The sequence below is a fragment of the Balaenoptera musculus genome, chromosome 9 (assembly GCF_009873245.2).
Source record: "Balaenoptera musculus isolate JJ_BM4_2016_0621 chromosome 9, mBalMus1.pri.v3, whole genome shotgun sequence".
Classification (NCBI taxonomy): Eukaryota; Metazoa; Chordata; class Mammalia; order Artiodactyla; family Balaenopteridae; genus Balaenoptera; species Balaenoptera musculus.
This window is the reverse complement of record NC_045793.1, coordinates 58958333-58971270: the sequence shown is the minus strand read 5'-3', so window position 1 is coordinate 58971270 and position 12938 is coordinate 58958333. Positions and strand designations below refer to the sequence as shown.

General features: G+C 37.9%; 1 protein-coding gene across 1 annotated transcript in view; it reads right to left on the bottom strand.

Annotated features, from left to right (window-relative positions):
- Positions 1-12938, bottom strand: part of COL1A2 (collagen type I alpha 2 chain) — a 35811-nt gene that overhangs the window by 11209 nt on the left and 11664 nt on the right. Inside the window, exons 13-33 of the mRNA XM_036862852.1 lie at positions 11556-11600; positions 11208-11261; positions 11063-11107; positions 10636-10689; positions 10000-10098; positions 9830-9874; positions 9624-9722; positions 9145-9198; positions 8878-8985; positions 8455-8508; positions 8255-8353; positions 7281-7334; positions 6729-6827; positions 6294-6347; positions 5747-5800; positions 5521-5574; positions 5198-5251; positions 4171-4215; positions 2914-3012; positions 1607-1714; positions 870-923 (exon numbers count right to left, since the gene is read on the bottom strand). Coding sequence (XP_036718747.1) covers positions 870-923; positions 1607-1714; positions 2914-3012; positions 4171-4215; positions 5198-5251; positions 5521-5574; positions 5747-5800; positions 6294-6347; positions 6729-6827; positions 7281-7334; positions 8255-8353; positions 8455-8508; positions 8878-8985; positions 9145-9198; positions 9624-9722; positions 9830-9874; positions 10000-10098; positions 10636-10689; positions 11063-11107; positions 11208-11261; positions 11556-11600 — 1431 coding nt within the window. The remainder of the gene's footprint in view (positions 1-869; positions 924-1606; positions 1715-2913; positions 3013-4170; positions 4216-5197; positions 5252-5520; positions 5575-5746; positions 5801-6293; positions 6348-6728; positions 6828-7280; positions 7335-8254; positions 8354-8454; positions 8509-8877; positions 8986-9144; positions 9199-9623; positions 9723-9829; positions 9875-9999; positions 10099-10635; positions 10690-11062; positions 11108-11207; positions 11262-11555; positions 11601-12938) is intronic.

Here is a 12938-nt window from a genome sequence, read left to right as displayed (position 1 = left end):
TGTGCTTATACAGTGACTGAACACTTTTACTGGACACTCTGGGTGGACATCAAGAAAGCCTTTGAAGCATTTCAGTTCTAATTATCAAGACTATTAGAAGGCACTCTCAGGAGGAGAGTACCCTAGTGGTGAAGGTTATGGAACTAAGTCACGGGCAGGTTAGGAACTGGGGAGATCTGAAGTCTCTGCTCTTGTAAAATTCCCTGGACAGTAGCAAATGACTAGCCTTGCTAAGAACTGTGAGGACTGGGTGAGTCAGAGAAAGGATATGATGAATGTGCCACAGGGAGTTATCAGCCCTGAGGGAGAGGTGAGAAGAGCCCAAGTGGCTTATGGCCTAGAAGAGCCATGATATCAACACTCTAGGTAGAATTATTATACCTTTATGGGATTATCATTGGCATCTCCAAGGCATTAACAGTTAATCTTTGGGGCTGCTCTTTGAGTGATAAATTCTTAGGGTATACATTTGAATAAATAGGAGGTTTATTAGAGGTTCTGGCTTCCTAAAATGTAAGAATTATTGTTTTTTCTAAAGCCCTATGCTAACTTAAACAATCATTTAATGTTCTATTAAACCTAGAGATTTTGGATTGTAGTTTGTACTTGGTATAGTTAATACTAAGGAAGGTAGAAAATTCAGGCTATGATTTTCAAGGGGATAAGTCCTCATTTGAATTTTTCTTTTGGAACATGTAAAGTGATATTATTAGTCATAAATCCAGGAAGGAATGGAATACTCTTTTACAAAACTTGAAGCCCTCTTTTGTCAGTTCAGTTTTGGAAAGCTTCTCAACTCAAATTGAGTGAAATGTAAAACAAAACAAAACAGAACAAAACAATCTGAGCACCAACAGAATTCTACTCACACGAGCACCATCTCTGCCGTGGCTACCAGCATCACCCCTGAGACCAGTTTCACCCTGAAAGTAAAAAGCAAGAGCAACTTTTTGTCTTCCGGCCAAATTTTTGAATCAAAATTAATCTGCAGTTTTTTTTTAACAGAAGACGCTATAATACTTTTACTCATTTAAGATCTTTAGTAATGTTTTGATTCCCTACCATTCTATAAAATATTGAATGAGGAAAAAAATAAGGAAAAAATAATTCAAGGCCCTTTCCAGATTAGTGTTAAATATTCTTTTCTAATTTCCATACACCCTCCTGAAGCATAATCAAGCAAGGTACAAATTCATGTGGACAGAATTATAAGGCAACATCACAATGGGCTTCAGTGCCTGATCACTCTTATGGCATAACTAATGCAGCAGCACGGTTGACAGCTGTTCAATATAGCTTCTTCCCATTAATTAGGGCAGGCTGAGGCATTATTGTTAGTGGCATTAAAATGAGCCTCATGTATTACTCAACACCATCTGTTTGCGTGAAATTCCATGGTAGCAAGGAATTCTGCCAGATTAGTGAGTTTAGAAATGCGTAGGTGCTAGGTGGCAGAGGGACATGTATATAGATAGATATCAAAATGCTACCAGACCACCTGCCAAGAACTGTAAAAAAAAAAAAAAAAAAAATGGTTGACCTTGCACAGCCTTCTTTGTGAGAGTTCATCAACAATATGTATTGAGGTCAAACACTGAGAGGCTACCTTTTCTCCCTTGCCTCCAGGTATGCCAGCAGCACCCCTTTCTCCCGGGAGTCCACTAGGACCAGATGGACCAGCAGTGCCTGGGGCACCAACCACACCAGGTTCGCCCTTGAATCAAACACACGTGAAATCAGTTATTTCTGTGGTACAAGAAGAAAATGAAGAGCCAAACTCTTGAAGCATTCCAATTTAAACATTTCATGGATAGCATGCTCGCCTGCTTAGAGACACAAAGGAGGCCTACTGAAAGGAGGGAGAATATAACTGAGGAAGACGCTGTTAATGACACGGTGACTAAAGAGAAGAGGGTAGTAGGATGGGTGCCTGTGATTTTTCTATGACCTGCTCCCGGTCCTCTTAAGGAAGTCAGGCATGGGAGAGAAGAGGGTACGACAATGGAAGGCAGAGAGTGAAAAATGCCCACAAACGTTTTTCAAGGTTAAGTCTCTTAGCTCAGACAGGAAATGTGGAAACAGACCTCATCAACCGGGGAGATGTTTACGTTCTAATCTTCTTAAAGAGTGTGGACTATAGCTTCCATTTTTCTATAAAACCTTACAATTCCACATACTTAAAACCTGTTGACTCACTCCTGAGATAAAACCCTTTGAAAGTACTTTCTCACAGAACCAGTATTTCCTTTCTTACTTCCTCTCTCCCACTTACCTTATTTTTATTTTTTCCAATATCCTTCCATATACCAAAACAGCCTTTTATAGCAAATCTTTACCCCTTAAAGGTAAGAATCAGAAGTAATATAAGTTACCTTCTCTTTATTGTGGTTGAAGTAATCTGTTTTTCAGAAATGTGTAATTCCATCTATTTTAAGATCTAAACCACAGATTCTATTTTGAAACACAAGTTTTCAGGCTTATGTTTTTGGGATGAATGTACTGTCCAGTTAATTTTTATCATCATAAAATTCTCTTATTATTAAAATTTAGATTACTTTTTGAAATTTTACTTTATGAAGTAGGATGTTGGGAAGGTAAAAGTTCATTCTCTAAAAAATAGTGTCCAAATGTATACGATGTTTCTAGATTAAGACAAAAGTATAAATAGTGTGATGAGAAAAGAGTGAAAACCCATACTAATTCATTTTTGTGTGTAGAACACTGGGGTTTTGACTCTTTTGGAATAATTCAGGTCTGTTGGAATCAGATTATTATTTACTGAGGTGGAAATCATCACAGAACTGGAAATAAATTAAAAAAAAAAATCTGAGAAACGATTCATTTACTACTGTAAAGGATTTACTTATTCTAGAGCACACTAGGCCAAACCAGCAATATGTAACAAAGTTTTACCTTGTTTCCATCAGGCCCTGCAGGTCCAGAAGGACCTCGGTTTCCAATAGGCCCAGCAGGCCCAGCAGCACCACTTTCACCTGGGGGACCACGCTCCCCCTGTGAAAAGGGGATTAGAAGAAGTGTTACACTGTTCATCATTTTCAGAGATACCATTTTACACATTAGAGTTCACACTTGTTTAGCTTTTGAATCCTAGTTCTGCCATTTACTAGCAAATTATAATGATTTTTCCCTGAATTTCTCTACTAGTAAAATGAAGGGATGGGATGAGATAATCTCTAAGGTCTCATTCAGCTCTAATGTTCTATGGCTACAACTCCAAAATTTGTTGCTTTTGGAGTATAATATTCTACTTTTGGAATTCATTTCCTTTTTTTGTGATAGGCCCGTAGGTAAAAACAGATGCCAGTTATGCACAGTAGCGTCATTTTAAGTGAATAGCAATGCCAGATGTAAATAAGATTAGATATTTCATATCTATGCTCTCTTTATACAATTGCATGCAATAGTGATGTAACAGCTATAATATAGTTAACAGAGAATATACGTATGAAAATGTGTGTATGCGTGTCTATCTTTCTATCTATCTAAATATTTCCCAATTTGCATGTAAATATCACTACAACATAGTATTCTATGGTCCAGAATATTTAACATGTAAGTTCACATTGCAACTGTTTCAAAGGCCCTTGTTATAATCTGGTTCTATGATACTATGGTTCTATGACAGTAAATTTGTTTGGGCATCCTAGTTATATGGTAACTAGCCACAAAACAAGATACTTTAGGGGCCAACTAATCTTTCCAGTTATTCTAATGACCACAGACAAACGACATCAATTTATTTAATATTTAAAATAAAAGTAGGCTCATGATTTCAGCTTTTAGACTTTGAACACCAACACACGTTACAAAATTTGATTTTAAATCTTAGTAAGATATTACTTTTCCTTAGCTCAGGTCGAGCCACTGTCATAAATATATCATACTTGTTGGTATAAATCACTGAATATAATACATATGTTAGTTCATTTATGTTTCTTATAATCCTATGGTTTTTGAATAAGAAATATGAGCAGTTACATAAAAAGTCTACTATCAATTTAGAAATTGAATGTTCTCTGCAGATTATGTTTGACTACAGAAGAGTGTCAGGAATTTGCTGTTAACAAAGGTCATCAGTAGTTTTTAGGAGAAGGCACTATTTGTTTTAAAAACATTGCGAGAAGTTTATGAAAGTTAAGTAACACTTACTCTTGGACCAGCAGGACCAGGGAGACCAAATTCACCAGGGATACCCTAGGCAAAACATGAGAATAAATAAAGTGTGAAACTTACGTATGTTCTCTAAATCCACTTATGTTTATGATATTTAGAAAAGTTTTGAGAGTGAAATAAAGCCAGATAGGCTCTACCTACGTGAGTGTATAAGTACACAGGCTGTTAGGAACAAGAGAGCTTTCAGTGGTGTACGGAAAGATTTTAAAAAAGTGAGAATTCCACTGATATTAAACATATATCTATCCTAGAACCTGGTATCAGAAAATTTTAGTCTCTCATTATTTGGTTTATTGCTTTTTAAAAAGTGACAAAAGACTATCTCCTTTGATAATATAATAAATAATGATGATGAACAATATCAGACATTGCCTATTTTTAGTTATATAACAGACTGCTTTCTTAATAGAAATGATCATATTCTGCATATTACCTAGTTAATTGTATACCCAAGTGTATCTCCTTTATTACTGACCAGCTGTCTCCTTAATGTGCCCCACTGTTGACAAAGGAGAGCAGGCCACAGAATGTAACTGAATTGAGGCACATTCATCACAATTACAGATAAAATGACTCAGAACTCATGCCCTGATTGTGAATAGCAGTGTCATGTCTGAATGCCAAGAAAAACATTAAAAGCAATTTTTCAGGGTCTAGTTTGATGGAAAATCAGTGCATTTATTTTTTTTTACTATGGAGAGGGAAATAATTTGTATTTTAACATTACCAAGAACAATACAAAAAGTAAGGCTATTAAATGGAATGTTCATGATATTGTACTTCCATAATGTGATGTTTCATTCAATCCTTAAAACAAAGTAATTTGAATGAAAATGAGTAACTTGGCTCATTCTCTCCATCAGTACCAACATATGTAGAACACTATCATTAACATATGAAATATGAAGTTTCCTTTTGCATATTATAATTGCACTGCAGTAGGGTATTAAACAGAGGGAAAGTCCCAAGTTTAGGCGAATTTACTATCACTTGTTTTACTCACCCTTTCTCCTGCTTTGCCAGCTTCACCAGCTGTACCTGAAGGGCCAGGCAGACCCTAGATGAAAAAAAGACAAACCTCAATCTTTATGGCTATATTTGGGGGATTTTCTAATAATTGGTTTTTTGGGGAACTATCTAATATCAACATGATCACTAACTATTATGTGTTATTAAAGGATTACAGAAAAGTTTGCCTTGAAAAAAATGTACACTTCTTTGCTTCAGTTCTGAAACCATGTTCTGTGTGGCGGGGAGAGTGTTATAGTGATTTACAGCTGGAGAGTCTGACCAAAAGCAGGAGTCTGTGTGTTTCAGCTGACTTACCTGGAAACCTGGAGGACCAGCGGGACCCTGTTCACCTTTTCCACCTGAGACACCCTGAAAGTGATAGGAAAGATTACATAATGAAAGATTACATACATACATTACATACATAATTACATTGCTATCTAGCTACATAACTTTTAGACTGGAAAAAAAGAGATGGCCATTTTTGTGGGACTAGATTCATTTTAGTGCAAAATAGAGCAAGAGTGAGAGAAATACTCACCTGTAGTCCAGGAGGTCCCTGAGCACCATTGTTTCCTTCAGGACCTGGAGCACCCTAAAATGTTCAACAGAAAGGCTCAGAGTTAGTTGCCTGTGAGTCAGACAATTTAAGATACCCCAAAGCCTCCCTCATGTATTACTTCCTCACAACAAACCTTGTTATTTCAGCATGAATTAAACACATTGTGGCCAAGGCCCAAATACTACCTACTAACTTGTGATACGGCTCATAGGAAGTCCATGGATGGAGGGCAATTTATGAAAGTCAGAGAATGCTACTAGCATATTCATAGCCTTTTAATCACAAAATGAATTAAATAAAAACCAAATGCATCCATAAATATTTTTGACTTAATATACATTCTGATTCGTCATAGCTCACTGCCTTATAAGTGTGGTTAAAGAGAAAAGACATTTTGTGATGGTAAAAGGAAGCTTGGGGATGCCATCTTAGAAAGAAAGTGATGGAATGATATCAGATGGCCTCAAAAGATGTGTATCCTACGTGAATACTATGTGGATAGAGCCGCATAGAAGTTAGTACCTACCCGAGGACCGGCAAGACCCGCATGACCTTTTTCACCATTTTTGCCAGGATCACCCTATAATGAACATTAAAAAAAAATACATTTAATGTCAAATTAACCATGACAATTTTGAAATGTGAATTTCTTGCCTTTTTTCTTTTTTTAGATTCCTAGTCCTTGAATTCTGTTATTTAAGGCATGATCCATCATCATGCAGCTCCAGATACAATAAAGTACACTTATGTCTGCAGGAGCATGTGACTCAAGATGTGGATTTTCAGCAGGAGCACAATGATACACTGGAGGTCAACTTTTGTTGTGGTAAGTGGCTTGCAGTTTTCTCGTGTTGAAAGGAACCCCCTTGAGGTAGAGTGGACTGAGGCAGGAGAGAAATAAGAGTTTTGGTGAAATGTGGCAAAAAAGTGCCAAGGGAGAGGAGGTCGTGGTGATTCTTACAGTGGGGCCTTTGGGTCCAGGGAATCCGATGTTGCCAGGCTCTCCTCTTGCTCCAGCCGGGCCAATTGCTCCAGGCCTGCCATCAATACCAGGGAGGCCCTGAAACCAGAGTTTATTTAAAGTTTACTCAGCATCAAAAGGGCCTCACAACCTCAAGCTTGTGATGTTGCCACAGGATGAAACAGAATCATTTTCTGATTGTATAGAGCTTCCTGTATAAAGTGTCAATAAATTATGAATCCACTTTCCTTTTCTAAATAGGATGTCGGTACATGGACATCCAAGTCAATCTCATATGTACACAATTCCCTCTTTCTCCTCTCTTTTCATACCCTTGTCACCCTCTTCAATATTCCCTACCATGTTTTTCTTTTTCCTTCTCTCCTTTTGCTCCTGTGTTCATTTGGACTCTGTAATTACAATCTATTACTTTTCATTCTCAGATATGTATGTGGCTAATATTTATTTTCAATGTGTTCACATATAAATAAGCTACAGGAAACACTTGATAAGGGTGCAATAAGTGTCCTTGAAAATATAAGCAATACTTACCATCGGACCTTCTTTACCAGCTGGGCCAATATTTCCAGGGGAACCAGGAAAACCCTATAAAATAAATGAGGATGCTTTCCTATTGGCACTTTAACACATATACTCAAGGCTCCAATTAATTGAAATCTCACAAAAGCACTTTCCCCCCACTTTTTGTTTGTTGACTAGGGCAAAACATTAGGGGTATTAGCCACTAGCTGGGAGGTATGAAAGAGCTCTGAAAACTTTCTTCTTTCTATTTTTAATGCCTTTCCTTTTACTGAATTTTAGTGCAACTGATCCATTTAAAGATATCTCAAGAAACTGTTGAGCAACATACTCTATGTGCAAAATGTATATGTTTTTTACCTTAGAATAGAAAAACAAATACTTTTAGTAAGTAATTTTCAAAGTGGATTTTTTAAATTGCTATATTTGGTGTCTTTATTACTTGTTTATGGTACAATGACAGTTGATACTCATCCGTAAGAGATAACGGAGGCAAAAAATTACTCTATTGCTATGGATTAGAGTGTCTACAGATCTAAAGGTCATTTCTCCATAGCTAGTGTGATGCTGAATACATTACAGCACTTTGTGATCGCTGGAAAAATGATTCACTTATGAATCTAATAAACTGATAATGTATAGTCCTAATATATTTCATGAACACCTTATATAAAACTCACAAATTGAGATAAAAGATTCATGCTGATAGGAGAACCAACCCAATTTGGATATATTAAAATAAATCTATTCTTCCAAAAACCTCACAGCCATTGTATCAAGTAATAAATAGGAAATGTATGAACTAACTAAATTCATCAAAATATCTACTGGGCTTTGATAAAGTTAAATTAAAAAGGGAACCATCAGCCAGTCTACTAACAAATTAACTTTTGATTTTTTTTATTGTTGTCTTCAAATATTAATCATCCCTTTAGAAAAGGAAACAGTGCTAGGTGTGACTTGCTCAAAATCAATCTGAAACTTACTCGGGGTCCCATGAGGCCAGGCTCTCCAGGGCGACCAGAATCTCCACTGGGACCTCGCATACCAGCAGGGCCAGTTCCACCACGACTACCAGGAGGGCCCTATTAAAAAGAAAAGGGAGGGGAGGTTGTTAACTCCAGTGACAAACCCACGGCCAGAAGCATCAAGTTCCTTCCCAGGATGTGAGTAGTAGACAATTTACCATGACACCAGCTCTGCCATCAGCTCCAGGAAGACCACGAGAACCAGGATTTCCCTGTAGCAAAGTACATGAAATAGAAAAGAATTGGAGAGAATCCTTATATCAGGTAGGGCAGAATTTATTGAAACATGGCATGCATGCAAGAAATCTTGATGACCTTAAGGGGGAGATACAATTACAAACCAAGCCAAAAAACTTCATCCAAACCCCAAAGGACTGTGTGGAGGAAACATTCTGCAAAAGTAGGTCAACATTGTTTCCAGACCAATTTTATAACATATCAAATTGAGAGTCAGTGATTTAATAAAGCAGATGGAAAGCAGATGTTTCCTTCATCTAGAAAATGCACTCAGTAATTCTGACCAATTCCCAATGAATGGGTGCCTCTGGTGTGTCTGGGTGTCAAGAGCATTTGGAACCTACCCTCAGCCCAGGAGGTCCTGGGGGGCCAGCGGATCCAATTTCACCAGTGGTGCCTCTCTTTCCTTCTTCGCCACTGGGACCAGGAGGACCTGTGGGCCCAGCAGCACCCTATTTAATGAAAAAACAAAAGAAGGGGACACAGGAAAAGTAAAATTTGTGTTCATATCTAGCTAGAAAAAAAAGTAATAACTTAAAAAAAGTGAAAGTATTACTTTTTGGATTGAAAAAGTAGTAACTCCATAATATTGTGATTATAGAACTACTTACGGGCTCGCCCTTGTTGCCGCTCTCTCCTTTGGAACCAGCTGGACCAGGCTCACCCTAGGGTCCAATACAAAACAGTGGTCAAATGACAAACATTTGTCACAACTCTCTGGAAGACAAACATCAGGGGCTATTTACGAATCAAAGTAAAGAGAGCTTTAGTTCTCTAAGAAATATGCTTGGTTCATATTTAAACAACCTACAGGGGAATGGTCTTGGTTGAAAGGACAAGACTGATATAATAGAATTGTGCCTCACTGACCTTTGGGTAATGTTCTAGGATAGCAGGAGGGGTGTGTCTGTGTGTGTGTGTGAGGGAGAGAGTATACATACGTGTGCATGAACTTACAGAAGACATACACACTGAAAACGCTAAGGAAGAAATAAGGATGATAAGACGACAAGACGAAGTCTAGATGGGGATGAAATGATGGTAGAGCTGGTATTTCAGAATGATGAAAGCATCAGCCATGACCACTTACAACAAGTCCTCTGGCACCAGTAGCACCAGCAGCACCAACAGGGCCAGGAATACCCCGGGGTCCAGGGAGGCCAGGAGCCCCAGCAACGCCGGGAAGGCCCTGGGAAAGAAACGCAGCATGGTCCCTCATGAGACAACTGGCAGGAGACACAGCATCCATTAAAATACCTTTAAAACCACAGCAGCACGTTTTAGCCATATACTCACAGCAGCACCCTTAGCACCAGGAAGGCCATTGGCTCCAGGGTTGCCCTGTGACGAAAAGGAAGGGAGAAAGATATGGTTCATAGGAGTATTTCTGTTCTTCTTTGACCCCACCTTCATTCTTTTTGTTTTCTTCCTTCTACTCAATGAAGTTAATGACAGTGGCTACTTACAGGAGGTCCAACAGGGCCAGAAACACCTGCAAGACCCACTTCACCACGGGAACCCGCGGGACCAGGAGGACCAGGGTTACCGACAGGTCCAAGTTCACCCTAAAAACAGGAATGACATTGAGGCATTAGTCAGCAAATAATGAAATAGCATATCTCTGTTTTTAGGTCACCAAGTTTTATGAAATTTCTTCAGAACTGCAATAATTTCCCTTATCTGATCTGGTCCCACAGATTGGGGTTTGTGCTCCTATCTTCCTGGCCTGGTTCTGCCATCTTGGCTACCATTGCTATCTTCACCTACCTCTGTCTCTCTTGGTAGAGACTCTGGTTCTCAGCCAGTCAGTCCCAACTACTTTGGGAGTATCCCAGAGGAACCCCAGGGCATCAGTTTCCATGTTGCTATCTCTATCTATGCTCATGGTGCTCGGGTACAGAGAGATCATCTATTTCAAGTTTAGAGTGAGAAAACTGGTCATTCTGTATCTGAGAAAACTGGTCATTCTGTATCTGAATTTTGAAGGAGGGACTAATTAAGCTCCCTGTTCTGTAATTATCTATATGCAAACACAGTCCCTATCTTTCACATCACAATAAAATGTTTATCAAGGTAATGACAATGGTCACCAGCATTTTTACCTTGGGGCCAGGAGCACCTGGGAAGCCTGGAGGGCCAGCAGAGCCAAGAGGACCCTGAAATCAAAGGGGAAGGTGGTAAGAAGTTTCCTCTCAGTAAATTAACAAAACAACAACAGAAGATTGAAGTGGCTTAGAGTGGCTTGATCTTACTTAATGTTGGCAAAGAGAAAACTGACAGCTAATCTGTTGTCATTGGTATGTTATCGAAGGGAAGACATTCCAGGTATCCCAGGTGAGGTAGATTTTACTTTATATATCAATTACAAACCTCAGGGATAGTAGTTCTTATAAACAGAACCTTTAAATGACCTCTTAGAACATTTGGTAAGGTGTCTAAAGTGGTGTTATTTCATAGGGAATTAATAAAGAAGGTAGCTCCCATCCCACACTCTCAGTCCCTTCCAAATTCCTCAGTGTCACCACTTACAGCAGGACCCACAGGACCCACACTTCCATCACTTCCACGGGCACCCTATGAAGAAAATAAAGAAAAAAGTCAAGTGGAAAGTTAAATGGCACCTATTAGAAGATTTTAAAAAAGAATAAAAATGAACAAACGTGGAAGCACTCACAGCTGGGCCAGGGGCACCGACACGTCCTCTCTCACCAGGAAGCCCACGAGCTCCCTAGAAGCAGAAATATTTCCATTGAAATCCAGAATGCTAATTTAAGAAAAAGTTACAGGCATCATTTCCTTTTTCCAATTTCCAACATGCGCAAGAATCCACTAGAAATAAATAGGTCTTGTTCTAATTCCAGCTAAAAGGTAATGGATTTCAATTAACTATGCAGAAGGCTATTAGAAAAATATCAAAGAATACAATGCCAAGGGAAATGGTAATTAGCAAAAACATTAAAGAAGTTACAGCTTGCAAAGAGTGTACACATTTTTGATTTACAATAAAGTAATCAATACTTACCATTTGACCTGGAATTCCATTTTCACCAGGGGCACCAGGTTCACCCTACATGGAAAAGAAGGATTGAGTTTTTGTTCATTATATATATCAATTATTTTCTTCTGATTTGGTAACTTTTACAGTATTACTTCAATTTCAACCATTCATATATTTTGTAACATTTCTTACATAGATTGTTTCTCAATTATGCCAATCACATACATTTAAAAAATTTATAAAATATGGGTTTTTATTTAGATAATACCAAATATCACAGAATCAGGGAGATGTGGTCGAGTGTTATTTACCCTTTCCCCAATTTTCCCCTTAGATTTTGGATATCATTTAGACTAGGCTTATATATTAGCAATGATAACATAAAAAGAGATGATAGGATAAATTGCTTTCAACATAACCATATTTACCCTCTTTAAAGTTATTTTGAACACTCAATATTTTTATTTTTATAAAATATGCATGAAAAATTAAAGCTTCATAATATTTTATAAAACTGTCTTATTTACTTCCCATCTACATTCTTTTTTTTTTTTTCCAATCTACATTCTTATCTTGAGTAAAAACCATGTTGGTGGGGGTAGTGGTGGTAGTGATGCTGGTGCTGGTGGTAATTTAATACAATGGCACATGAAAAGGAACTTTCCTTCAAGATAATCTAATTTAGATATAGAAGAAACCTGGTTTTCGAGACCATTTAAGGACCCTTCATTTCTAGGATTTTATCTGAAGTGTATTCTTTGTGAGTAAGCACGAGAGTGGGAGTCAGGAATTCTAGCCTGTGCTCTTCTAACTTCTAGATGTGTGACTTTGGGCAAGTCACTCACTCTCTCTAAGCCTCAGTTTCCCTCATCTGCAAAATGAGAGGGTCTCCAAAGCTCCTTGCAGCCTTAACATTTTATGATGCTGTGATCAGTAGTCTGAGCTCTTATATTAGGCTCCAGGGAGAATGAGTTTGACCTTATCCATTGGTGTGGCAGCTGGAAAGTTAGAACAGATTCTCCATATTCATGTTCATTGCTGGTCCCACTAGTATTCCTTACTCATTAATTTGTGATTACGTTGGTATTCACTTTAATATCACATTATCTCCTTAATAGGAGAGAGAACATTTTATAGTTGAAAACGCTGTCAGAGAAGAGCCCAGCCAAGAGATAACACACTTCTGAGACTTTAATTACCTAATTAAAATTTTTTTGAGTGTGCACAGATAAACCACAGGAAAGAGGTTGAAAAGTATATTGTGACATGAATGTACCCATCTAATTAGTGCATGGCAAAGGAGAATTTACTATTTAAAATAACATAGTGTTCTAATATCTGATTATATGTTTATTTACTTTTATTTTGGCTGCAGAGATCGACTAAAATTATAGGAGGAAAGGAAAT